The following is a 26400-nucleotide window of genomic DNA, read 5'->3' on the forward strand; positions in this document are numbered from 1 at the left end:
ACAATGTCGCTACGAAGACGCCAAAATTACCAAATTCTCGTCAAACTGGATTCAAAGTGGGTGCTGTCGTTTCATTTAAAGACGCAACTTATCAAAAATGTGATTTCGAAAACGAGACTTTCGAGTTGGAGTTTTACGACAGGGGAATCAAAGAATACTTATTCGAAGAGAAGATGGATCATTATAATGTGAACAGACATAATAAGATCAGTGCAGAATAGGATCAGTGCAGAAGGTGGAGAAACTAGAGAATTCGAGCATGGCCAAGTGTTTCGTCTGTTACGAGCTTTCACAGAACAACGTGGACGATTGAACGAACAGGGGAGAGTTTCAGTTTATTTGATTAGCCGATCACACGATGAGCCCTGAGATCGCAAAAAAGGTGTATTTGAACTTTGAGGTGTGTTTGAGATTAGACGCACGTATAACGTGGCTCTTCTACTATCCAAAAAGAAACTGGTACGTGATGATTTCATATTGTATCGACAGAATATATTGTATCCTATGATGTATCATATAATGTTACAGCAGAGGTTCAGTTTTGCAAAAGGAATATTCATCTTTTTCTGGAGAAATGTTTATACTCCAAGCGAAATGTCAATTGTAAATTTCTTCAAAGAGAATTTTTTTTTCTTTTTTCTTTTTTGAAGAAACGTTGGAGCATTTCATTCGAACATTGTGCGTTGTTTATGGTTTTATCTTGGTTTTTTGAAAGTTTAGAATAGTAAAAAAGGATCGATTTCTAATAAAATGATACAGTATTACATAACATTCATATAAACTTATTTATTTATTTTTCTCATTGTTTTTGCTACCTGTTTATTACTTTCTTCTTCTTCAGCGAATAAACCAACGCTCACGCAAACCGTCATCCGATATATGAATCCATCGAAGTGTGGCAAACTGTTGAAACCCCGAGAATCATCAAATTTCAACCACTCAATTAATACGCTCAATAATTATTTGGCCCTGTACACAGGATAATTAACAAGCTCTTTCATGCTTCTAGCGTGTTCTACGTAATTCGTACCTTCGCACAATTTTGAATAAAAACACGTAAATTCCGATCTTTGAAAATTCTACATACGAACTTCTCAGACGCCAAACTGATAAACTCCACTTCTTATTAATTTTCTAATTTCGTTGCGTAAATATGCGATTAATGTTGAATTTTTGACAAACAAATGGCTTATTTTATTATTAAATAACGATAAATTCTTAGAAAAACAAGAATTCATTGCCCGACCGATTTGGCTTAAAACAGAAAAGAAAATAAAAATCGTACGTTTCAATGATTCCCAGGTTAGGATTAGGTTTCAAGCTAACAAGATAACAAATTTCGTATCGATCAACGTGAATTTTGCGAACGATCGATTCATTGAAATCTCAAACCTCTGTAATTTCAGTTTTAAGAAATGTTTCATCCAAATAAATCGTTTATATCGTTTCGTATGAAATTTGTTCAGTCGTTGACTTGTCGTAAAGGATCGAAGCGTTTCTTCGCTACACGATTTCTTCGAACAGATATTCGTAAGAAATACTATAAACCTGCCTTTTTAAATGCTCTGTCAGAAATCGAGAAAGCCGGAACATCGGTATCAGAGATAGAGAAACATCGAAGAAAATTTACGTATGAACGGTCGATTGAAGAACGACGGGAACATAGACGGTCGTTGACATGTAAAGTAATTGCTCGGCTAGTTTCGAAATGGCGTGTTAACAGGTTGCGGGAGGGTCCCTTCATGGCCCCGATTGGAACTACTGTATCAATTCTCTAAACTCTATCGCCGGCTGTGCACATATACCTCTACACGCTTTATTTTCCAACTGGAAAGAGAGAGCCGGCTTCGGTAAATTGGAGCTTGCTAATCGTAAGAAGAGGTCAGTAGTGCAGTTTAGCCACGGTATAAGAGCGGCCCCAACATCGCTTTACTCCACTAAAGTAGTTGAACGTTGCACGGTATCACCATGAACGTAGTGCTGAACGTGGTGCCATTTTTCTTAGGTAAGCCATGCCACAGACAACGATGGCGCTCGTACACGTGTATCTTCTCATCATCTTCGATCGATCATCCTCGTGTATCTTTCTTCGTTCGCGCATCTATATCTCTTAATCAAATCTTCGTTAAAAAGGAAACAATTATTATCTCTCCGTCTATCTGTTATAATTTCGTTTAATCGCGATCGATCGGCAAGTAGTGGCTGTATTACTCGGCTCGGGCAGAAAATCCAAAGTACAAAGAGCGGCGAGCATGAAGTACAGCCGCGTGATGCGAAAGATAACACTGGACCGTCTCTAATCGGTTCTATTCAAGCCGGTCCAATCATTCAATTCACGTTCACGTGTGCTCGTGGGTAGATCCCACGAGATAGAAATCCGCGACATATCGTGTTCACGCCGGATCATCCCAGAAATGTGCCACGCAGAAACTAAGTTTAATCATTTCCGTGTCTTAAAACCTCTTTAATTTTCGTACCAGCATGCAAAATCGCGCTATACGTCTGTAACTGGTGAGATGGAGTCTATGAGATATTTTTCAGATATTTTATATTTTTACGGTAATTTGGAAAATATGCATAGCCAGGCGTTTTATTATAGTACCAGGGCGTGGATATGTATTCCAACGAACTATAATTCTAAGAAATATGCCACTAACTCTCAATAACTAAATAACTCTCACTAACAAATATACTAACTCTCATAAACTCCTACAAGTTTCTACCTACGTGCTGAAATGACCAGTTATACGAATATTTATGAATATTTACTTAAACTATACTAGAATTACCAGGTATTAAATGAATATTTAATTCCGCAAAAACCAAAGAATAAGTTTCAATGAAACAGATCGGTGTGTAGCTTCTCTGCGTGACACAAGCTTGTCATGAGACGCGACGCATTTAGAAGCTGGTCATCTAGACGCAACTCTGATCACGCTGACACGTTTTCCAGCCGCACGTGTCGCCATTGATACTCCATGGAAGTACGGGCCAGAGTACACTTTCCACGTTCAAGTAAATTCAACGGCGATTCCCGAGGAAGGTAGCTACATGAGTATTCGGCTGAACGTCGCCTCGAAGCTGGTATGTCAACCAAAAGGATTCCGTATTCTCAGTTGTCGTTTTCGCGACTCGAAAGCGGACAGTTACGCGACTGAAAGCCTCGATCCAGGAACACCAGCGGTCCCGGTCAGCCAGGTGTCGCGACAAGAAGCGTACGAGATCAACCAGGATCAGTTTGAGATTAGATTCACCGAGCAAGGACTGGATAGTCTCGTAGTGAATGAAAATATACAGCCAAGAGAGCTGGATATGATCAGGGTGATCGTGGGACAGTTGAACGTCGGTGTATTGGGAGAATACGATCAAACGGTCGAACTGATGGAGAACTTCACGCAGGGAGAGTGCGTGACGATGTTCTGGGTGGAACGGAATGTGATTGGTCATGCTTTACACGTGAACCGTGGCTACGTTCTGGAAACGATATTCGGAGTGAAGGATGGACAGTTGGTGCAGATTAAGAAGATTAGAAATCTACATATGTGCACGCACAAGGTGCCGTATTTCTTCGGCAGCGCCGAGAGCATCAGACAAGTCAGCGACGTGGTGTCTACTGTTGTGAGTATTTGGAAGTATTTGGAAATATTTGGTTGGATATTGATTTGGATTGGAGATTTTTTTTTTTGGGGGGGGGGGGGGGATCGAATTGTTTCTGGAGAATTAAATAGTGATTTAACCTGCAATTTCGTCGAATACTAATTACCCTAAAGATGAGAATTTCATTCATATTGTAAGCAATGTAATTTCTAGAAAAATTGCCAATTGGTATTTAAATGATCGGTTTCTGAGTGACTTAAATTTGGTATTTAGAAATTCTGATAGAAGCTTTTTAAAATCTTCTAATGACTAATGGAAATACGTCTTTCGTTGCAGAGTTCGTCAGAAAGTCACATAGTAATCACATCCACCGAGTTCATATCTGGTACGACGAACGTGATAAATACCAGCAAGGTGTCTGAAGGAATGGTAACGACCTTATACGAAAACATAAGTGTGAGATTAGAGTCGATCCTACCCGCACTGAATGAACCACCTGAAGTAAAGGATCCTGAACCAGCTAGTATGTTTATTGGAAGATGGTTGATGGAAAGTTCGATGGAAGATGACTTATCGTTGGAAGTTTAAGATTTGCGTCGATATCTGATCATTTTCATTGATGTAGTCTAATGACGATAAAATTCATCTATCACTATTGTTGTAAATAGTGTGTAATTGTATTGTCATGTGACTCTGTAAATAATAAAGTAATCTTTCGTTTACATACATAAATCTCAAGTCATTTATGTCGCTTTATGAGATTATACATTATTTTTTAAAGAATTTCGTTAATAAATTTTTCTAATGAAACATATGAATTTTCTTTTAAGCAGGTAACTATTATAAGATTAATGTGCATAATAATATTGTATTGCGTATAATAACATAACGTATATTGATTCATCCATATCCACTTAAATGTCGCTTGAACAATTTGTAATAGAAAATTACACTGTTATTTTTACGTAGAATAACACTTCGTTTAGGGTAACACTGTCAATTTAAAGTAAATTGAATATTCACTTAAATAGAAATTGCTCAAGCATTTCTGCTTTAAGTAATTATATAAATTAACGCAAGAAGAAACTGGAAATGCAAAGATTAAAAGCGCGATCTGCTTTAATTGCAGACTGCTTTAAGTGATTTGATTTGAAGAAAGGAAGCAAGAACTATATTTTACCGTACATCTGCGTTTCATTAGCAACAAGTAGAACGCGGACATTTACAAATTCCTATTTTTATAAATACAATTTAAAAGACGAAAATTGGACAGAGATCTATTTAATATCATAATATTATTATATTAGTACAGTACAATATATTTAATACAGTATTAATATATTTTGGATGTCTCATACATTTTTGCACCTTCGTACAGTGTTCTTAGCGTTGCTAAGATCTTCGAAATGTAGCAAACTATACTTGTAGCAGCATATGCCAAAGCTGCATCAGTTAGAAATGCTATCAGCGAATCTGGGAAATGGAATTTGGCCATTAGACAGAGATGCGTTTAACGACAGCGAATTTGTTTGCGTTAGTAATACGTCCGTATTGTAAGCAATGTAATGCGACAGAAGATCAGATACATCGTATGGTAAGCTAGAAGAAGACGAAAGCGTTGCCCAGACAGCTGACACATATAGCACATATAGCATATATGTCACAATACATCGAATCCTACAGAGACTTTTGTGCAGAAAACGTCGATGCTCAACATTATGAGCGTAAAAAAAGCAAAAATCGATCTTTGTAATATTCCAGTTTAGACAAAAAATCGCGAATACCAGTTTCTACTTCCAATAACGATATCTAACAATCCCAACAAGGACGAAATAGAATCGAAGAAACAGGAAAAATTAGTTTCCGCTAAGAGACTGGCTGTATTATAATATAAGCAAATTATTTGTAGAATGGGTAAGGTATTTTATAAGATTCCCAAAGCTATTTAATGATAAAAATGTCGTTGTAACTATGGATGGATGTATTACCCGTACTGAAAACGTAGACGCCATTTCACTAGCCTGCGGTCATGAAATAATAATGTTGTCGCTGTCTACACACGCATCGACTGCAGCCCCGTCATGTTTCATCTTTCAAACACTTAAGCAGCAGATAGGTGACTTCGCATATCCTGGCAAAAATATAATATAGTTTCACGTGTCAGGAAAATCCACCCCTTAACACCGCTGAAAGTAGCTAAGAGGAATCCGAGGTGTGTTAATTATTTAATAAAACCATTTTGTTAAATGGTATTTAAATGTTATAACGAGAAATAAAAATTGATGCCATATTTAATTGATGCTAGATTCATTTAGTTATCCAAATTAAGCATATGCACTTACTTATAATACCTATAAATTATACCTATCTATAATAAGTATTAACTTATTGTAAATAAACAGCCATGTCACTGCGCCACGCCAGAAAAATTACTGAAAATTCTCAACGCGAGAATTGATTGTAATTTCAACAAATAAATAAAAAAAAAATATTTAATTGATGATTTCTACGTGAAATTAGATAAATGTAAGTCTGATGAAATGTAAGTAACTGTTGAACATTGAGACTTTACCAAAGTCTAATGAACGAAGGGATTATTCAAGGCTATATTCAACGAAGAGAAACGAATCGGCGCTTAAAAATGCGCGTCGGCTGAATGACAATGGGTCAATTCAATTTTGGCCTAATGACAGGGTCCGATATGACAATACGATGGTCCCAATGGAAAAAAACCTCCGAATAAAATAATTTGCGCAATGTGACGCGATGAAGAATAGTTGTTCCAGTTCCGAAAAAACGGTCTATACCAACTTACCAATTTAAAATTGGAAATTGTCCGATTTGATGAACCTGAGAAGAATGATAATACTCCCGATTTTCACGCAAATTATCGCGACTTTTATCGATGATGACTTTGAAGGGACTTTGAAATAATTTCTCAAAAACTTCCACCAATCAAAATGATCTTAATATGACCTCGAAGGAAATGAAAAGACTTTAAGGCTAAACGCGCACTAGCGATAGTTTTGTCGCTGTGGCTCGCATCAATCAAAAGTTCAATTTCTTTTTTTAATAACAAAAAAGGTCGTTCTGCAGTCGCGTCGTACGATGCGCGTACTTCCATATAAACGAATGTCCTTTTCGTAAGCGATAAAACCATCGCGCAACAAATTGTCCTTAGCGCGTGCACAGCAATTTTCAAATGATCTAATTTGAAGTTAGATAATCTTCAGGTTGAGTGACTATTTTACTCAAATTTCTATACTTAAGGCTAATAAAATCAGAGTTTTCGACAGGAAGATCGGTCAGCACCTACCTTCCAATTATCTCGATGCAGTTTCGATCGAAATGAAGAATGACTACGAAGTATGATCAGAGAATGACATTTTCTGACGAAAGATTATGAAACGATGTTCAGAATTTAACAGATCTAATCACTGATACAATCACAGTCAGATCGATCAGTTTCAAACTTTCCAAAAATCCTAATGATCGATCAAATCTACTGCGTATGAACGTGAGACGAAATGAAATGGAAAAGGGCGTCCTTCGTCCGGTTGCCTTGTTTCCATTCGGCTTAAACGTTTCCCAGAACGACGATTGTGGAGCCCATTAAAATCTTTAAAGGCGTGTCTAGGCTGGAACGATCTGGGAACTATTGAAAATGATATCAGGCGTGTGAGACGGTACGGAAGATGTCTGCAGGAACCACGATCCGCACGGAAGCGGTTGTTAATGAAATTGTTTTCAAGGAGACAGCAATGAATCAAGTTATCTGTCGTATAAAGAGGAGACAGATAGAACACGGTCGCATCAGTCGTCTCAGTAGAAGCCGTTCGACATGCTGATAATAATTCTACCGTTTTTTCTGGGTACGTACGTACGTGGATCCGTTTTTTCACCGATAATTCGATGAATGAAAACTCATCGCTCATACCATCAAACTATCCGAAGATCGGGATATTTTTGGTTTCAAATAAATTTGAATTAGGTTACTTAAAAGGGTGTTTTTTTTTTATATTTTAATTCTTAAAAGTCGAAAGCAACGAAATTTAACCCTTCTGGCATTAATTAGTAATATAAATATTTGTGTTAAAAAATTTGTGTTAATTGTAACTTTCAAAAATCGGAAACCTTACAGTGCCGATATCATATTTGCATTATGAAAAGCGAAAAGTGCGAACGTGAATCACCTAGATTTCTCGAAATCCACCTCGTTTTACGGTACACGAGTATCGCGAACTTGTTGCTTGTTCACCTCTTCCCTTTGTTTCACGAATTTATTTGCTTACACATCCGATTAATTCGCTCATGGGATTCAATCGATTGGATATACTGTCCGCTAAAGCACCAACGGTTTCAACCACCGACGGCTTTAAAAGTAACCGTTAAAGGGTGATCTCGAAGCACGTGCGTGAGGAGATACGCCCGCCGATACCATATGCAATACATATGTAAACAGAGGGGAGAAAAACGTCGATATTTTTCAATGAATAATCCTTCCGCCAGATTTCTCCACTCTACCGAAATTCATTAAAAGTACGAGAAGATTATACAAATAATTTGTCAACGGTTTCGGGGAAATATCTATTTCGTCCTATACAGTGCGAACCACGACACGTGATTAGCTTAGATCAACCTATAGTTAGTGGGTCGATCGAACATTTTTTTGGCAGATATAACATGATTCCAAGACAGCTTTAAGACGATCGTAATGGGCTTTTTGTTAACTCTTGTTAATTCTTCGGAGTTTTTAAGCTCGCATTCAGGTTTTAGATAAACCTGTCTTTTTTTTTACAACTATCTTTTAGCAAATATCGAGAAAAATGCGACAAATGTAACAAATATCTTTTTTCCATCTGAATGGCAAAAGTATTAAAAAAGTGCCTGTCAACTGTAATACACCTGCGTAGACGGCAAATTAATTGCTGTTTAGCAATTGTGGACTGTTATTTTTTCAACATTTCTTCGATTCTAATAGTAAAAATATATTTCTTACGATACTTACTAGATTCGTCTTAATATATACTAAAAGGTCGGTCTAAAAAAATTATTGGTTTATCTAAAACCTGAAGTGAATGAAGCGTGAACTTGGAAACTCTGAGAGAAAAGAAGAGACGATAAAAATGTATTATGATCATCTTAAATCTCTTTAATCGCCGTTAGCGATATACAATCGCTAACGGCGAAATAATTTAAGCTAATCATACTTTGTGATTCACTCTGTGTATATCTCGCTTCATTATAATAACTTACTTATAGTGCAATGGGCTAGAAACCGCGAGGAAATGGCCAAAAGCCATTTTTTTATACTATGGTTATACCATAATGTGACAAGTCTTCAAAGCTCCAAAATCCGAGATACTATTCATTTCAGATAATTCTGTGATCTTGGGTACAGTTCTGAAAACAAGATGCAAAAATTTTAAATAAAGCTAATTGCTGCATGTGCTTGTTCTAGTATATTAAAATACAGGTTTGAATTTTACTATCTTATGTATATCAGTATGCTAATTGTATCATAAGTATTTGTTCAAGGTACAAATAGTGCAAAATTTATAACGATTAAAATTTTTGATAATGTTTTTAAAACAATGATTAATAAATTTAATAGCGACAAATATCGGATCTGTTTCGTATGAAAGTTTAAATCGCTGCTAAGAGGAATATACAAATTTCAAGCGCAGCCTCTTGCAGCTTTTAACTCTGTTCCGATTTTAACCAATAAATGATAATTTCTATCGTTTTAGACGCTTGTAGCTGCATAATACATACATAAAGCGGAGGAATTACTTGAAGAGGGACTTAAAAGAAGAGGGTTGAGTTTCATAGCGAAAATTTTACTCGTTGTTAGTATTCGTTGTTACAAACGCTAGATATTGATTTTCTCATGGCATATTTCTGGGCCGTGGCATTAATCTTGCCGAATGTGCACAGTGAAATATGCCTCGTATTCTTAAATTTTGTTTCATTTTATATATTTTTAAAATGTAAAAGTTCTATGTAATCTATTAATATTTCGCGTAATATCTTCCTGTTACAGGAATGAATCTCGTGTCATTTTTCTGCCCTTTGCACAATACCACATAAATCCCACGAATTTAATTCCTCTTAATTAAATTAAATTGAATTAAATTAAATTAAATTAAATTAAAAAAAAATTGCCAAAAACTTAAGGTTTTACATATTTATATATAGTACAATAGATAAATGTATTATATATTTTATACATTAAAGACAAGTTTTCTAGAAATTTTCAATTTTAGCATTATGTTAAATGTCTTTTTTTTTTAAAGCTTCTTGTTATCGACTTTACATGATGGCAAGAACAAAGGGTTTCTAAAGAAAGTACTAAATAGAGGAGATACGTCTAAATAGACAAATAAAGCGATTTAGATGAAAATCTTTTTAATCTTCTCATCGAAATTAACGTCTCTTGCACTTTTTTTTATGGAAATTGCTCGATAACACGGTGCGTAATATATTTAATCAATAACATAGTTAACGTAGCAAATAGCAAAAGCACAAGTAATATACAAATATTTGACGAACTAACTCCACTGCAATAAAATTTCTTGGTAATCGGAATATGCGGAACTAGTATCACCGAATTCCGAGTAAACTACAGCGCGACAGGGTTAGTATATATAGGTATGATTGGCATAGCGATTAATAATCGCGACTGTATCTAGGGTGTTCCCGGCGAGCATCGATTAATACCTGCACGATATAATGACCGTAAACGCGGCGTGGTACAGGCAGATAGAGTAAAATGCATCCTATCTGCTGGGACGTGTGATCTATTTTAACTAGTTTAACAGGCTCCTTGTCATTGCAGCGGCACACGTGGCCGTCTACGACAACGCTTACGGGAACAGCGATTGGCAACGATACGGTGCAGAATGTACTTACGACGTGCTGGTGAACATGTCTTTGGCCAATATCGTCCACGAGAAGGACAATTTCTGCTCGATGATCGCGTCAGAACTGAAATGCCGTCCGAAAGGCAGTGACACCCTAAGTTGCCGTTTTACGAATGGAAAGATCATCAGACCCGATCCAAACGACGATAGATGCTCGAATTCGAAAAATTTCGTTCCAGTCAACGACAGATTTATCAACGAAGAACCATTCGAGATTAGATTCAATTCAAAGGGGATAGAGAATTTAGTGGTGCCGAGAAATATTTCTAGGTGGAGCCTGGATATGATAAGAGTGATCGTTGGTCAGCTTAACGTTGGCTTTGAACTGGAGAATGGACAGGATCGGTTCGTTACCATGGAGGATTCTAGTATGGGATATTGTGAAGTAGAGGTCAAAGTGTCAAGGGCGGGATATGAAAGGGGAGTGGTGGGACAAGAGGGATACGACATTGTCTTTGAACCTGAACGACCAGATACGCTGCCTTTGAGCGTGGCGAGTCTGACTATAGACAAGATTAGACAGCCCAAGCAGTGTCCTAATAGGAAGATATACTTCTTCGGGAATCACGAGGATTTTAGTATAGAGAACAAGAATACTTTCATGGATATGGTAAGTTGTGGGAATTAGCGAAACAGAAACTAGGTTGAGATTTGTTTTATTCGATAAATATTATTACAACAAGTGCCTTATTACATATTGTACATTCGTATTTCTACACAGCCTATCTAACTTCTAACAGCCTATCTAAGTCTATCGTCTAACTTTTAAATGTCGTAACATCTTTTGCAGACTACATCTATCAGCCAGATGCACATTTCACGCGAAGAGATGTACTCGTTCACTGAATCTAAGGGCGTAATGAGAACATTGAATAGACCAAGAACGATGCGAATGCATCAGAAAGTAGGCTTGTCTTTAAAGAGCATAAACCCTGCTCAAAGTCCATTACCCGAAATCAAAAGTCCTGCGTCAACTAATTTATACGCGTACACTAATTTGGAACGAGTTCCTGGATACAAATAAGACGATTTATACGTATAATCCTACACGTAATTTGTATAATCATGACAATCACTTGACAATAAACGATTTACTAAGACCACGACTCTAATTAAACGTTATATTTAATCTTCATACGTACAACCCCACGTTAAGATTTAACACTTCAGCAGAGAATTTTTTCCTTACATTAAAGAATTAACGAAGTTCAGCGAGCGCAATTGAATATTTGTGGCGGATCGGTATCAATAGGACGCCGACAGGTCGAGCCGCGGGTACCAACCGCCAACACTAGAGGGCTACGACGACAACGAGTCTGTCTGTCTAATTCGCTAGCGGTCGAATATACGAGAGATTGATATAAATACCGCACCTAGCGAGACTCTCTCTACGTCTAAGGCAGAGACTACCGGGCATAGCCTTACTGATGAGTCCACCGGTAGTCCCGGGACGAAACGCACTCACTCTCTCTCTCTCTTTTCATCCGTCACATATTATTATTCACTACTCGGTGATAAGTAAATTTCTTGTTAAAAAATCATTATAATTGGATTAATACGTGAATATATTTAATATCGGATATAATTAATAGCGACACAATTATATGTACTTATATTATTATATACAATTATATTTACTTGTACCGGTGCGAATACAAATCACGCTCAACTTATTAATAGCGTACAGGTCAATGGAATTATGTGTACATCGAGCTTGTCATTAACTTGAGATCCAATCGCTACAATTACCGATGTCGTACAACTAGAAATGGATATAGATCACATGTTAGAGTAGTATTTTTAATTTTACACCACCTTCGAGAAAATTGCACTTTATTTAGTGCGCTGTCTAGTAAGTAAATAAATAATCTAACCATCGTTGCATATACGTGTAAGTAAAATACGACTAAAGTAGAAATTATTTCATACTTTTTAACGCTTTTCCAAGTCGGTAATATCTTTTTATTTCACATTCTTTATCGAAGCGATCGATATTACAGAAGCAACGTAAAAATAGTTTGAATTATCATCGTTATAAAACGGTAATTTATTTCCATCTATTTATTATTTACATCGAGTCTCAATTCCTATTAACGAACGAGCGAATAATCATCTCGTGGCGAAGGTAAACTTATGCCCGAAAACGAAACCTCAGAACAGTGAAACGCAATTTCAAAGCGCCCACCCAGGCTACTGTTTTTGGAATCTGTTTACTCTGTGTTTCATAATGGAATATCGATGTAAAAGGATATATCCACGACGGATTGGATACTATCCGGACAGACGTCGTATAGTTGAAAAAACTGAAATACAATTTTCTCTTTTACGTAATTAATATAAGCAACTTAATTGTGTTTCTGTTTACCGTGTGTGACTATTCTACGCTCGAGTATGTATATGTCACCTGTAAAACGAACTTTCCTAGTTGCGTACACGTCGTGTGCTTAACTTATACTATAACTATAACTATAGGTAAGTCGTTAGTTGTAATTTCTATTTCTTGGTAAAAATCAATTGAATGTTTGATTATAATTAATATTTTAATGGGAGGTTTTCAAACTTCAACCGCGATGGAAAAACATACTTTGACAGGAGATTCTCGGACTTCAATGGAAATGGATTTCACCAGTTTCTAATGAGCTCTCAATGTATTTTTTGTAACAGGCTTTGAGTTTCAAATATGGCTCTGCGTCTGGATTACGAATAATCGAATAAACCAAGGAAAGAGGGCATTTAAATTTTCTCTTTTTACTCGCATTGCAATGATGATCTCGGTAAATGATCTGTGTATCAATTAGTTTCTGCTATTTTCTGTATAATTAAGATCGGAGATCTTTCAAACATTTATTGAAAATAGCTTCGAACAAATAGCAGGCAGTGAAAAAAATTCCAATAAAATTCCGATAAAATTCAACAATACGCTATAGTAAATATCGGGATTTTAATTTACAAGATAAATACAGAATTTTTACTTCCGAAAAGTTTATTTAGGCCATACGATGTATTGATATAATACAGTACAATAAATGTTTGTAAATACTTATATAACAAACAGTTTTTGTTTATTATAGCGTAATTGTTATATATAATAATACATTTTTATATAATAAACAAAAAATGATACGAAATAATAAACAAAACAAAATTGGAACATGTTGCACCGACCTCGGCAATATTGCAATCCTTTTCATCCTTTGATATTATTTTCGCTCGACGTGCGCCAGGACCTTCCTGGCTGGTCCGGGGACAAACCGACTGACCAATTAAATGGAATCGCATAGCTGGTGCGATTAACTTTATTGAAAAGTAATAGAGACCAAGGATACGTAGAACAATTTATTGGAAAAACAAGGAAAATGTCATGAAAATTTCTAGAAATTTACGATTTTCAAACACGAATCGAAACTTTCAGATAAGTTACGTTTGATTAAGCATCAATTTACACTATACGGACCGTCACGTAATGGCAACGTAATGTACCAGCATCGGCAGGACGTTGAAACGTATATTTTAAATGGAGTCGTTCGCGTTATCCGAAAACAACAAAGGATCATAGCAAATCGTAAAGAACAGAAGAGAAAGATGAAAAATTATAAAGAACACGTAAACATAGAAAGAACGAAGGCTCGTAAGGCAAACATCTGGAATAAGGAAAACATCTGAAAAGCATGATACGAAGAAAAGGTCAGTTTTTGTTTTGATAGAGTAAAAGCTGGCCACTTCCGGTCTCGCGCATCTTCTCCTTCATAACAGGTGTTAAGCCCCCCTCTACCACTGGTTGCTCCTTTAAACACTGATGCAACACTGGGATGTGGCATGGGGTGGTATCTCGCACACGATAGGTAGAACCTAGAACCCCCACTCATAAACTATGAGATAAGCAAAACAGGGTGCCTCTGCGCCTGCGGTACTCCTGGCGAACGTTTATATATTACGTCCACCCTCTTGCCAACTAAATCAGAGATCAGTGAAGTCGTCGTCGTGATAACTCGGAGGACACTCATATCGTTTCCTCTACTTTCCCGATCTTGAAATTTTGTGATATTTACGTAAAGCAAATATCATTTGCAGTTATTCGAAGAGACTCTGCATTTTGGGGCATACATACGTTGGAGAACAAGCAAGCCTTATCTGTCAATGTGGTCAAGAATTTCGTTGATTCCAACCTTCGCCAAAAGGTGGGTTCGATTATCCTTATCGTAAAGAAACAAATACAAAAAGAAAAAGTATTTGCACGTCATTGTATTTATTATTACAGCATTTACGTATTAATTAATTAAGCTCAGGTATATTAAACTTCGCGTGATTAGCAAAATTGAATACTTTAATATGAAAATGAAACGCAGAACCTGATAGAAAAAAGGTTTTATTAGAAAATAAGAGTAAGATAATAATAGTTTGCAAATACTTTTTGTAGCCACTGTGTACCGGTTGTGTGTCAAATTCCCCTTTATCTCTTCAGTTGATTTCTTAGTTTTTAAAATTAGCCAGTTTTCTATTTTGATATTTTTTTTTTTTTATTCTGAGAAATTGATCAGTTTTCGAACGAAAGACACGAAAATGTCACATAAATACCGGAGATTTCAACGATCTATGAAAAACGGGCACCCTTCTTAGATAGTAGCAATCGAATCAGACAGAAAATCATGGATTGTGAAAAGATAAACATCAATCGTGTACTCTGGTATTAAAATTCCGGAATTTACAAAAATTTGACCAGTTTCGTCTCAGTGATTGTCAGTGTGAGTGATTCGAGGTTTTACCTGAAAAAATAATTTCTCTTTTCGTATGCATACATAAAATACTTCGAATGTGAAAAAGTTTGAATATGCAATCGAAGAATCACGCGAATTTTTAAACTCGATGATACGCGTTTAATCAAATTAAGTAAATAGTATCTTGGTCTTCTGAAAGATATCCGCTAAAACGTTCGTATTATTATGCTAAACGAAGATTCAAACGTTTGTTCCTAAAGACCTAAACCTAAAACTAAATAATGAAATTATTTCAGAATAATGGAGTCTACAACTGTGTTCAGGGCCTACAACAAAGAAATCTTACGCCTGATCATGATCGAACAATTATCAATAGTCCTAATCCATATGCGCGTTGAAAATGGTGACATGACGATTAAATCTACCACGTCTGTCAAGTTTCGCAAAATATGTCACGAAGAAAACCAACTTTTGCATCTGGTCCGTCATTTAATCTCTCCAGACGAAATTCTCATTCCTTTCATAAGACGCTTTTCTGAATTCTTAAACATCGATGTTCGTTCCGTCACTGAATGTATCGAGAACATCTTCAGCTCAACTTGCGACATTGTTGTAGACTTTGACTTACAAAAATTGATACAGCTGTCCAAGAAACGAGATGGTACGATTAAAGATATAATAACAGAGATGTTCTGGCTACCAAAAATGAACAGTAGAGTAGGAAACGGAAGTTGGTTCGACTCAGTCGATCGAGGACATGTAATTCCTTTTTACATGACTTGTTGCGATCAATTAAGCGATTTTATTGGAGATTATTTCAATTACTTTCGCGTAATTGAACAATCAAGTAGAAAAATAATAAAATGGTATTTTTTGAATATTAATATCTTTCTTGCGCAAGACACTGATTCGTTGTATGAAAAGATGGAAGAAGAGAAAAACAATAAGCAAACGAGAAAGCTTACTATATTGAAAAAGATAGACGGCGATACGACGCATCACACGGTTCACGTGATTCGTTATTTCTCTAAAGAATGCAAATTGAAAGATGACAGTATTGTCCATTTACTTAGAAACCCTTTCTTACCCACCGACCAACTTCCCTTTATCACACAGAGCTATGATCCACGAATTTCGAAATACGTGTTTCATATAGCGTATAAGGATAATATCGAAATGACTAATAAGAATTTTTTTAACCTGCTGTCCATGCTACGAGACATTTTGGACAAACTGAATATTGTCTCCATCGTGATACAGAATTGCGACTCTTTCAATTTGCAGAATGTTTTATATATGTTCGAGCACATTTTGTGCAAAGAGGATATCGCTGTGACGATCGCAGGAATGTAGAACCGTCAATCGTGCCTCGGTAAACGATCAATTTTCTTTTGGAAGAATTAAGAATAATGATTTAGAGTTTTGATTAATGTGATTTTGATTAAGAATCCGCCTCTACGTTACAAAAACGATTCTTAATCGCGGTACAAAGCTTTAAATTGGGATAAGTTCAACGAATATTTACTTAACGAATTATTCGCTTAATTATTTTCTAACTAGGTTTTATGCTACCTTTACTGTGATATTATTATATTTTAATCTTAAATATCATATATAGACACGGAAATATAGTAGAAAGAATTACTTTATTTGTATAGACAGATTCCCTAAGAAGTAAAACTGATACATTCTGCTTTTTTACAAATTCCTCAATTTCAGTACCAATGATGCTTGGCATTTTATAAAGGAAATAATCTGGTCAGTTTGAATTCTATGTGATTCAATTAGTATCGCTCAAAAAGGAGCCCATTCCTTCGTAGATCAATGAAATCTTATATGTAAACAATAAATCACAGGCATATACGACACGTATGCGTGTCCATAGGAATATGTGTACCTGAGAAACGAGTCCAATCTAAATGTCAGTTAAAATACAAGTGCTAGACTTGTTAACAAATTTCTGTGTACATGTCAAATCATGTGATAATTGTATATTGTAATGTATATGGTGTAATTGAAATTTAAGGAAATTGAAAATAATTCGACTAACTGCGTTATGATGTTCGCTAATGTGCTATCATACCGTATATATCTCTATATGAAAGTATTTTCATTAAAAGAATGCTATTTTTTGAGAAAGCGAATTTGCACTGTGATGTGATATCGATGTAAGAATTGAACAAGGATCGGAATTAGCTCTTTCCCAGTTTACTTGTTTTTGAGAAAAATGAAAGCTGACACAGCTAACACAATAATAATCAAAGCTAATACAAAGAGCTGATATTTCCTAAAATATTTATAATTATAATTTTACGTTCATAATTATATATATATATATATAAAATTATATATATAATATATATAATATATATATGTAATAATATATATATTATAATATATATATATATAATATATATAATATAAATAATAATATATATTATAATATATATATAATATATATAATATATAATATATAATATATAATATATATAATATATAATATATAATATATATTATATTATAATATATATATATATACTGTATATATAATAATATATCTCTTATATATATCATAAATATATCGATATAATTATACATTTTATGATATTTCTCATATTTTCTGAACTTTTTCAATTATAAACATATTTTCATACTACGTATTTTAGTAGTCAAGTAATTAGTAGTTTTAGATAGTCAAATATATTGGCGAAAATTTCTCTTAGTATTACAAAAATTGGGGAAGGTATTCGTATATTTTCTTAAATACCTTACAAAGAGTACTAATCTTAGAAGAAAAAAGTAGGCAAGACGAAAGATATATATTTTTCATATTGTGAACGTTTTAGATTCTTTAAGAAAAGACTATTCCGTTCGAAATATGATTATATACAGCAGTGGTAGAATCTCTTAGACGACGAAGAAATATCTTTGCAAAAAAATTGAAAATAAAGCAGAACAAATCGCCTATCTTGGATCAACAAAATTGATAGAAAATCATATTCAATTTCCTGAGTGTTAAATGTTGGTGAAGTAGAACTAGAGTTACACTCTAGAAGCTGATACAGTGAAGTGAGCGATACGACATCGTAATGGTGTGGCTGTGCGATTGTCACGGATGGAAAATGCGATATCGCTCGTGTGCACTACACGATTAAAGATAGGTATATGTACATGTATGTGTTAGGTGCGGAATCGCATGGTGACACCGCGTCGCTTGTGTGCATCGGATCTCAAGTATAGTTTTTATGTAAATTTCTTTATGTAAAGATCTTCTCTTACGATAAATCATCTCAAACCGATGAATATTAATTATCGATCAATGAATGTTGTTACAATTATCACATATATGTGATGACTAAAATTGTATTCGATAAATGTAATCAGTAAAGTTTGTTTCTCGAATCGTATGAAATAATTTTATTACTACCACCTGATCGATTTTTCCATTTCCTCTATACATATATTACATTTTCTCTTTTTCAAACGTAATCTCTATCTACGTTAGAGATTAAGTTTGACAAAAATGGAAAAATGTCCCGCAATTGTATAAAATTGTATAAAACTGTATAAAATTGTATAAAATTGTATAAAATTGTATAAAATTGTAAGAAATTCGTTGTTAAACAGTTCGTAAAGCAGTAGCAAAAGTTGATTTACTCTTTTTCTCTAAAAAGTTCAAGACAAAGGGGAAGCAAACGCGTAACACAGAAAATCGAACGAGTACCAGTAACAACGCGTTATCAACTAATTAAACGTGGCCCGTTTGCACATTGAGATCCAATCGTATTTAGCTGTCAACTACGCAACCTGCCCACAATCAAAGAGGAAATAGCAAAAATATATATAGCGAAAATAAATAGATATAGCGAAAGAGTCAACAAACATCGAAACCCCCTAATTATTGGATTACTCGATACGTCGCACCAGATCCGCAGGCTGAAGAGACACTACCTGTTGAACCTAAACGCTACATTTAATTAAATATTTATATTAAATAATATTTACTTATTTATAACAATTACTTATAAATCACACTTGTCTATAACAAGTATTAACTTATTATAAATAATTAGCCATGTCATTGCGCCATGCCAGAAAAAAATTACTGAAAATTCTCAATGCGAGGATTGTAAATTTTAATAAATAAATAAAAAAAAGAAAAAAAAAACTACACAACTGTACACACGCTCGCACTTTGAAGTTCGCGCGTAACTTGCGTGCAACAAAGGATTAAATATATATATATGTATAATACTTTATAATATCAAGTATGACGAAATCCACAGCGATGGAAAGACAGGATTTATACTGTGCGTCCAATAACTACATAATGAACTATTTTTCCCGAAATTAATTATATACAATACTATCTTTACTTTGCTTTTCTTCTTACTTTTATTATTTGATACTTTTTTCTTCTGTCGTTTCTTTCATTTCGTTTCTTCGTAGAATCTCTCCTTCCCTTTTCTTCCACAGTTTCTTCCTTCGCTTCTGTCTTGTTTTCTTCTCCGCGTCTCTTCGCCTTCTTCCTTCCATTTTCTCACCATCTCCTTTTCCTCCTATTTCCTCCCTTATCCTTTTCTACCTAACTCCATCAACTCCTCTTCGTCCTGTCGTCTTTCCTCCATTTACTTCATCCCCTTCCGTTTCCTTCTGGTCCTTCCTTTTCCGCCTCTTATCCGTTTGCAGAATCATTGCGACAGAAGGAAACGTCAACTTCGGCAGATCAAATTCGTCCAACTTCGTTCCGGCTACGAATGCGAAAGGTGCGCAACGACTAATGGGAAATACGAGGAAAGCAGCGATATCTTATTTTCGTGACCAGTCCGAGAGACACTACTCGGAACATAGTAACGCAAACTCGAGTAGACTGGTCTCTCGCTTTAGCCGCGTAACGAGTTTAATAGAATAACACACTTCGATAACACGAACCACTCATGCTACGGATTACGGTCGTTGAAGTGTCAAAGTAACAGCTTAATTCGGCCAGCTTACACTGGGTCACATCGTTAATCGTATAATTTTATTTTCAATGAAAACCAATTTTTGAACCAGTTTCCACCGATCAAAAAATTATCATCTATCAAAGAGTATCATTAAAGAGTAAAAAAAATACTTTGTATTATGTTACAGAAGTTCAACAGTCAATAGAGTCTAACGAAGATGAATAGTCTAAAAGGAATCTCTTTCTCGTTCAGTTGCGTTCAGTTTAATGAGGCAATTCATGAAAGTTGCCACGACTCTCCTAATCGTCAAACCATGAAAGTTACATGCGATGTACACGCGCATTACGCGTACCTGTGTATATGTATATGTGTATATTATATATATATATATATATATATATATATATATATATATATATATATATATATAGACATGTTGAGCTACGTCGTAGGACAAAGATTATACCGAATTAGCAAACACAAGCACGGTTGCGCGAACTGTCACTGATATAAAGGAGCTTTCAACTGCTACGAGGGCAATCCAGTGGCTAAACACGTTGCAACAACATGCACGTCGTATTAATCCCATTTTTTCTAGGTCGGTAAGCCAATTAATTTTAATCAGTATTACAGCCTACACTAGCACACCTTCTCACACAGATCAATTTATATTTTGCCGATCCCATCGTTAATGCATGAAACATTGAAGAATCGATCTTATCGATTTGTAATGAAGAAACATCGATTCGATGGTCAAAAACGAAAAACACATACGGTATATCGGTTTCAGATATTTAGAATCATGTTTCTGCTGCGTCTATACCAAGTGTCCTATTAATATTATTATTAAGTCAGGAATTAATGTTACAAATGTCAATAGTCAATTTTTGATTGAAATGTTCTCTAAAGTAATCAAATTCTACGTCGACGAGATCTCATCTTACAATCTTCTTCGGGTTTCTGAAATATGTACAGATCCTAATATTTTTTTTCTTTTTTTTTCTTTTTTAGTAGAACACGTAGCGATGTAGACTAAGCTTGCACACTGTATTATTTACGAAGTAGAAACGATTACGTATTTTACAAAATTATTTATCTCGATCAAAACTCTTACGATCATCTACGATACAACTGAACCATCGCTTCTTTATAATATATATATATATAATATTCTTTATAATATATTTAATATATATATATAATATATAATAATATTCGTTGATAACAAAACGCTCAATTGCATCTCATTTTACTCTAGTGATTTTAAATAAAATGATTTTGAATAGGATGATTTTGAATAATACGATGACTTTTAAGAGTTGATCCGGCCCTGATAAAAGAACTAATCTCGTCGATATTTCCTTTATTTAGCGGCCAACGTCACTACGTTCGATTCACGTGCCTGGGTATACGGTCCAGAATATGTGTTCGACGTGAATATCACACACGCATTGTCCGATGGTCTATTAGGCGATGCACTCTTCCAAACAAGCGTAACCACAACACTAAAATGTCGTCCAAAATCGATGGATCAGTTACTTTGTCATTTCGAAGGTATCACGGTCGAGGATATGAGCGGAGGTCACATCGAACTAGGAGAGATAGGAACTCCATTTGTAATAGAATTCAGTCCAAGAGGAATCGAAAATATCGGATTTTCATCAACGATCAACAAAAAAAAACTTAATATCCTTCGAAAAGTCTTCAAAGAATTAAGCACCGAAATAGATCTAAGCAAATACGCGAACGTCGTATTGCCGTATCTCTCGTACGCAGGGGACAAAGATTACCCGTTAAACGACTGTTCCTCTTTGTTCGTCATTTACGAGTTCTACGATTCTGACGATCTCCATAGAAGTAACCGAGAGGAGAGTTACGATCGATCTAAGAAACAGAATTACAATTTGGAGGTTATGTCGTTACCAAATCGAAATACGGACAAGACTGTTGTATTTGAGAAGTGGACAGACAAACGCAATAGCAGATGTCATCCGACATTGCGGAAAACAATGACGAATTTTGAAATTGTATGTGTCAAAAATTAGCCAATTTTATAATCAGTAGACTGCCGTACGTTTGTGCATTTATGGGATATTTAAAAACGTGAAAATTCATAGAACGTACATGGCACGTTGAGTGATACGAGGATCATAGCGAAAAAAGTATGATAAGCAATTTAAAAGTTAGTCTTGTCGAAAATGTCGACTGTCGTAATATTAGATGTACCTTTGGTCGTTTTATAGAATTTCATAAATTTATTAACTTCATAGATTGTTTATATTTTTAGAAAACTTTATTATCTTTGGATCTAAGAAGTTCAAAGAGGCGTCGTTTCAAGGCGTACGTTTCTTTTAATCGCGTCCGTAAAAAAATATGAATTTCTATGATCTAATAATTGGAATGTAATTAAAAAGGTGAAATTTAGATAGAAAATTATATTACCAACTAAACGTTACAGGGTTTGCTATGCTTCGGCTGTTTTATATATTTTTTCCATCTTTTCCCATAACTACGAAAAAAAACCGCAGATTACTGATAATTATTGTGTAAATAAAATAGAGAGTTAACGCTTATCTTTTCCAGGACGAATATATCAGCAGAATGTATATCAATAATAACACGTTTGAGAGTGAAACTAGGATAAGCCAGAGGGTGTCGAACAACATAGCCAAAAGAAATTTTACCCTGCAGGATATTACTTCCGTGAAACTACTTGGCATAAAACCAGCTACGAATCCACTGCCGTTTTTCAATTTCGACAAATTTGAGAGACTACATCCCATAGAAGCAATGGACAACAACAATAATAATAATTAGATATTAAAACTCCCGTAGAAGATTGACGTTACTCTCCGTATAGGAGGATAGAAATATCGTAAAGGAACTGTAATCAAATCATATGCAATAAAATCTCTTAACTCTATGTAACTCGAATACAATTCATTGCTCGAAAGAATAACTAGATTTTTGAATTTGGTACTGTTAAGATGATCTACGACTCCGAGATCGATCTCGCTTAACTGATAATGTGAAACTAGCTACGGTCGATATAGTAGAAAACACTGTGCCCCTTATCAAGTTGCTTTCCAAAAATGAATTACATTTATTTTTAAAATTCGAATTAAAATTACGCTGATCACTATTAAATGGAATAATGTCCATATGATAGGGCAAATTAAATTAAATATACCGATCGAAATTTCGTTAATATACTCTTTACAAAGATTGTGATTATTATTCGAAAGCACCTTATCAGAGAAAATATATTTTAAACGATGTAATCGTAGAATCAATGGAAACGTTATAAGACCCCGAATTTCGTTTTATATCTCGAGAGTTGCGAGTTACCCCAGATCGAAGTAGCATAATTTGCGATTACAACGTCAGTGGTGGGACGGCTTAATTAAATTACACGACGAGGTCGTCAGAGTATATCGGCGATATAAAAGGACCTTCAAGCCGAAGAAGAGTATTAAACCAGTTGAGAGCAGTGCTACAACATGCTCGTCTCATTAATCCCGTTCTTCTTAGGTCGGTAAGCCAATTTTCCATTTAACTATGTCTTTATCGTCAATCTGTCTGAATCGGGCCAGGAACTACTTATGCAAACGATAATTCATAACTAATTGCAAATCGTAACTTCCTCCGTTAGCGCATGAAAAAACGTCTACAGGCGTTAATCGCTTGAAAACGATATATTAAATAACTATTTATTTATAATCGTTCGCTCATTCGCTTATTCATAACGTACGACTCGTTTTGCTGATAAAATTTTCAAATTAGAAGGAATATTAAAATAAAAAGGAAAAATTAGAATTGTTCGTGCTTCCGTCGTCATTTTGTTATGTAGAGAATGTGCTTTAATAATAATCTAACACGTCTGAACCGAGAGACTAATATTAAAATTTCCTAAAATCGAGAAGATCGTTAAAAAAAAAAAAAAGTAAATGTACTAAAATAACTCGTGAAAAGAAACTAACGACAAAAATTTCGAGTTCCGCTTGCGTTGAAAGAAGAAACCGTGACTGTATCAACTAGAGTAAGTGCTGTTTAGCCTAGTTCAGTGTTTGAGAATTAACGTCAAGATTTATTAAATATCCTGAGAAGTAAATCGTCTAAACTAGAACCAATCTAATTAAAGTGTATAACGAAAAGTTCGAATTCTGTGTGACAATGAGTTAGAAGCTATAACTGTACCAATTGGAGCAAGTGTATCGAGTGCAAAAGTAGAATATATTAAAAATTATCAAAGATAAATCGACTGAGATAAAATACAAGAAAATGAATAATAAATACTTGCAATGCCATGCGTTTGCGTTGAATTATATAAAAACTGTGTCTAACAGAATATTTAATAAAAATTTCAAAGAATTCAGGGAAAAAGAATCGACGAACGAAATTAACTGATCTAACGTATGAAAGAATTAACAACGATACTCTAACGTGCGTCGAACGATCAAAATTATTCGAGAATTTTATCGTTTTTCAGTGGTCCGGGTGACGGTCGACGAGAGCGTCTGGAAATATGGACCAGAGTACGTGTTCGACGTAGAGATGAACGTTACTTCGACTCCGATGAACCACGATGGAGTTCAAACGTCGAACTACACAGTGATGAACCTCTTCTGTAGACCGACAGACCCTGATGGATTGTTCTGTCATTTGGGAAACGTCAGACGACAAAGCATTGACATCACCAACGACAATAAAATCGACATACCAGAGGAACAATCGAGACACCTAATGAGCGAGGAGCCATTCGAAATAAGATTCAGCGAGAACGGCATCGATTACTTGACGGTGAACGATCAAGTCGAAGTTGAACATTTGAATAATATTAAATTGATCGCCGAACGATTTAATATCGGAGTGAACTTGAATGGCGTGCCCGATGGAACGTTCCACATTACGGAGAACACGACGATCGGAGAATGTGGCGTGACGGTTGCGATAAATCACTATCCCTCCAAGAGAATGATGAACAAGATAAAGAACGACAGATACGATCTGCAATCTCTGCCACGATTGAACAAAGTTCCCAGCGAGACTATACTGATCCAGAAGACGACCAATCTGAATAATTGCAGCTACTACGCATCCTTCTACTTTGGATCTTATGGTGCCAATATCGTGGTCGAAGCGGATCTCGATTCGCATCTAGTGAGCGACTATTTTCCACGATATTCGAAGATTTAGAAGAAATTTCTTTCCTTTTAGCTTTCGTCAAACTTGTGGAAATTATTCTAGAATTATTCGAATATTATTCCTTGTAATTTGCGATTGTGTAATTCCTTGTAAATCTCATCTTCGTAATTTTATAACTCAGTTTGTAAATTTACCATTAGCCGTACTTTTGTAAGTTTAATCATATTGGCAATCTCGTAATTTCTTGGAAATTGATGCTTGCAATTTTCTAATTCTTCGTAGATCTGACGTTGCTATTAGTTTCGCGATTCTTTGCACTTTTATTGCGACGCAAGAAAGTTATATCGTACGAGAAACTTGACAATTAAAAAATTAGACGCTATAACGATTCTTCTCTCGTTTCTAGGAGAGTTCGACTACGCGTGTCTTCGTGAGCGACTATCAGTTCGTCTCGTCGATAACAAGGATGGGCACTTTGGGCACGGAAAAGAAGAAACTGTCGGCTATGATGCAATACGTAAGTCTGTCTCTGAAAGATATTCGAGCAGCCAAACGAGAATTGTTCGAAATTCCTAATTCATCGATAACTACCATCGTGGCGAATTCAGAGACGAAGAGGATATTTTCGAAATGAATGGTTTTTGCGATAATTTGAAATACAGTTATAGATTAAAAAGACAAAGTATAATCTGTCGACGTCAAGCTGTAAGTTAAAAACAGACAACATATTAATGTACCATAGAATGTTTTGTCCAATTTATGATAAAAAAAATAAACGGAAGACAATAAATATAGTCTCGTATCGAAATACCTACAATCTCTCCTATTATGTATCCTATTTTATCAGCATCATATATCATTCACCTTAAATAATGCGTTTAACATTTACATTTTCAAAGTCTTACATAAATCTTATTAGATAAATTTCTTTTTATTTAAATTACGGATACATTAAATTATATATCTACGGTGACCCACACACGTCCATGTACGCACAGAATATCGTGTGTATGTAAACGTATACACATTTGTTTTCTCTAGTTCAGCGATCATTGTAAGTTGAAATTGATTGAC

General features: G+C 35.1%; 4 protein-coding genes across 6 annotated transcripts; all 4 read left to right on the forward strand.

Moving 5' to 3' along the window:
- The first annotated feature begins 1847 nt into the window (after nucleotides 1-1847).
- On the forward strand, nucleotides 1848-4329 carry LOC117234718. Of its 3 annotated transcripts, none has more exons than XM_033496199.1 (3): nucleotides 1848-2005; nucleotides 2954-3618; nucleotides 3934-4329. In XM_033496199.1, exons 1-3 carry the CDS (start codon nucleotides 1969-1971, stop codon nucleotides 4183-4185), a joined length of 954 nt encoding a protein of 317 aa, XP_033352090.1. In that variant the 5' UTR covers nucleotides 1848-1968; the 3' UTR covers nucleotides 4186-4329. The 3 variants fall into 3 exon arrangements, with proteins under 3 accessions (XP_033352090.1, XP_033352089.1, XP_033352091.1); XM_033496198.1 differs by lacking the exon at nucleotides 1848-2005 and adding an exon at nucleotides 2321-2559; XM_033496200.1 differs by lacking the exon at nucleotides 1848-2005 and adding an exon at nucleotides 2334-2511.
- A 2995-nt stretch (nucleotides 4330-7324) lies between these two features.
- LOC117234719 (vitellogenin-like) lies at nucleotides 7325-11620 on the forward strand. Its single transcript, XM_033496201.1, has 3 exons — nucleotides 7325-7469; nucleotides 10436-11130; nucleotides 11311-11620. The coding sequence occupies exons 1-3, from the start codon at nucleotides 7439-7441 to the stop codon at nucleotides 11542-11544; spliced, it is 960 nt and encodes a 319-aa protein (XP_033352092.1). The 5' UTR covers nucleotides 7325-7438; the 3' UTR covers nucleotides 11545-11620.
- A 9025-nt stretch (nucleotides 11621-20645) lies between these two features.
- Nucleotides 20646-23077, forward strand: LOC117234676. Its single transcript, XM_033496118.1, has 3 exons — nucleotides 20646-20779; nucleotides 21553-22208; nucleotides 22765-23077. The coding sequence occupies exons 1-3, from the start codon at nucleotides 20749-20751 to the stop codon at nucleotides 22996-22998; spliced, it is 921 nt and encodes a 306-aa protein (XP_033352009.1). The 5' UTR covers nucleotides 20646-20748; the 3' UTR covers nucleotides 22999-23077.
- A 481-nt stretch (nucleotides 23078-23558) lies between these two features.
- On the forward strand, nucleotides 23559-26118 carry LOC117234675. The gene is made up of 3 exons (XM_033496117.1): nucleotides 23559-23712; nucleotides 24671-25341; nucleotides 25733-26118. Exons 1-3 carry the CDS (start codon nucleotides 23682-23684, stop codon nucleotides 25958-25960), a joined length of 930 nt encoding a protein of 309 aa, XP_033352008.1. The 5' UTR covers nucleotides 23559-23681; the 3' UTR covers nucleotides 25961-26118.
- The last annotated feature ends 282 nt before the right edge of the window (nucleotides 26119-26400 follow it).

The sequence above is a fragment of the Bombus vosnesenskii genome, unplaced genomic scaffold (genome assembly GCF_011952255.1).
Source record: "Bombus vosnesenskii isolate JDL3184/JDL3185 unplaced genomic scaffold, Bvos_JDL3184-5_v1.1 scf7180000013308, whole genome shotgun sequence".
Classification (NCBI taxonomy): Eukaryota; Metazoa; Arthropoda; class Insecta; order Hymenoptera; family Apidae; genus Bombus; species Bombus vosnesenskii.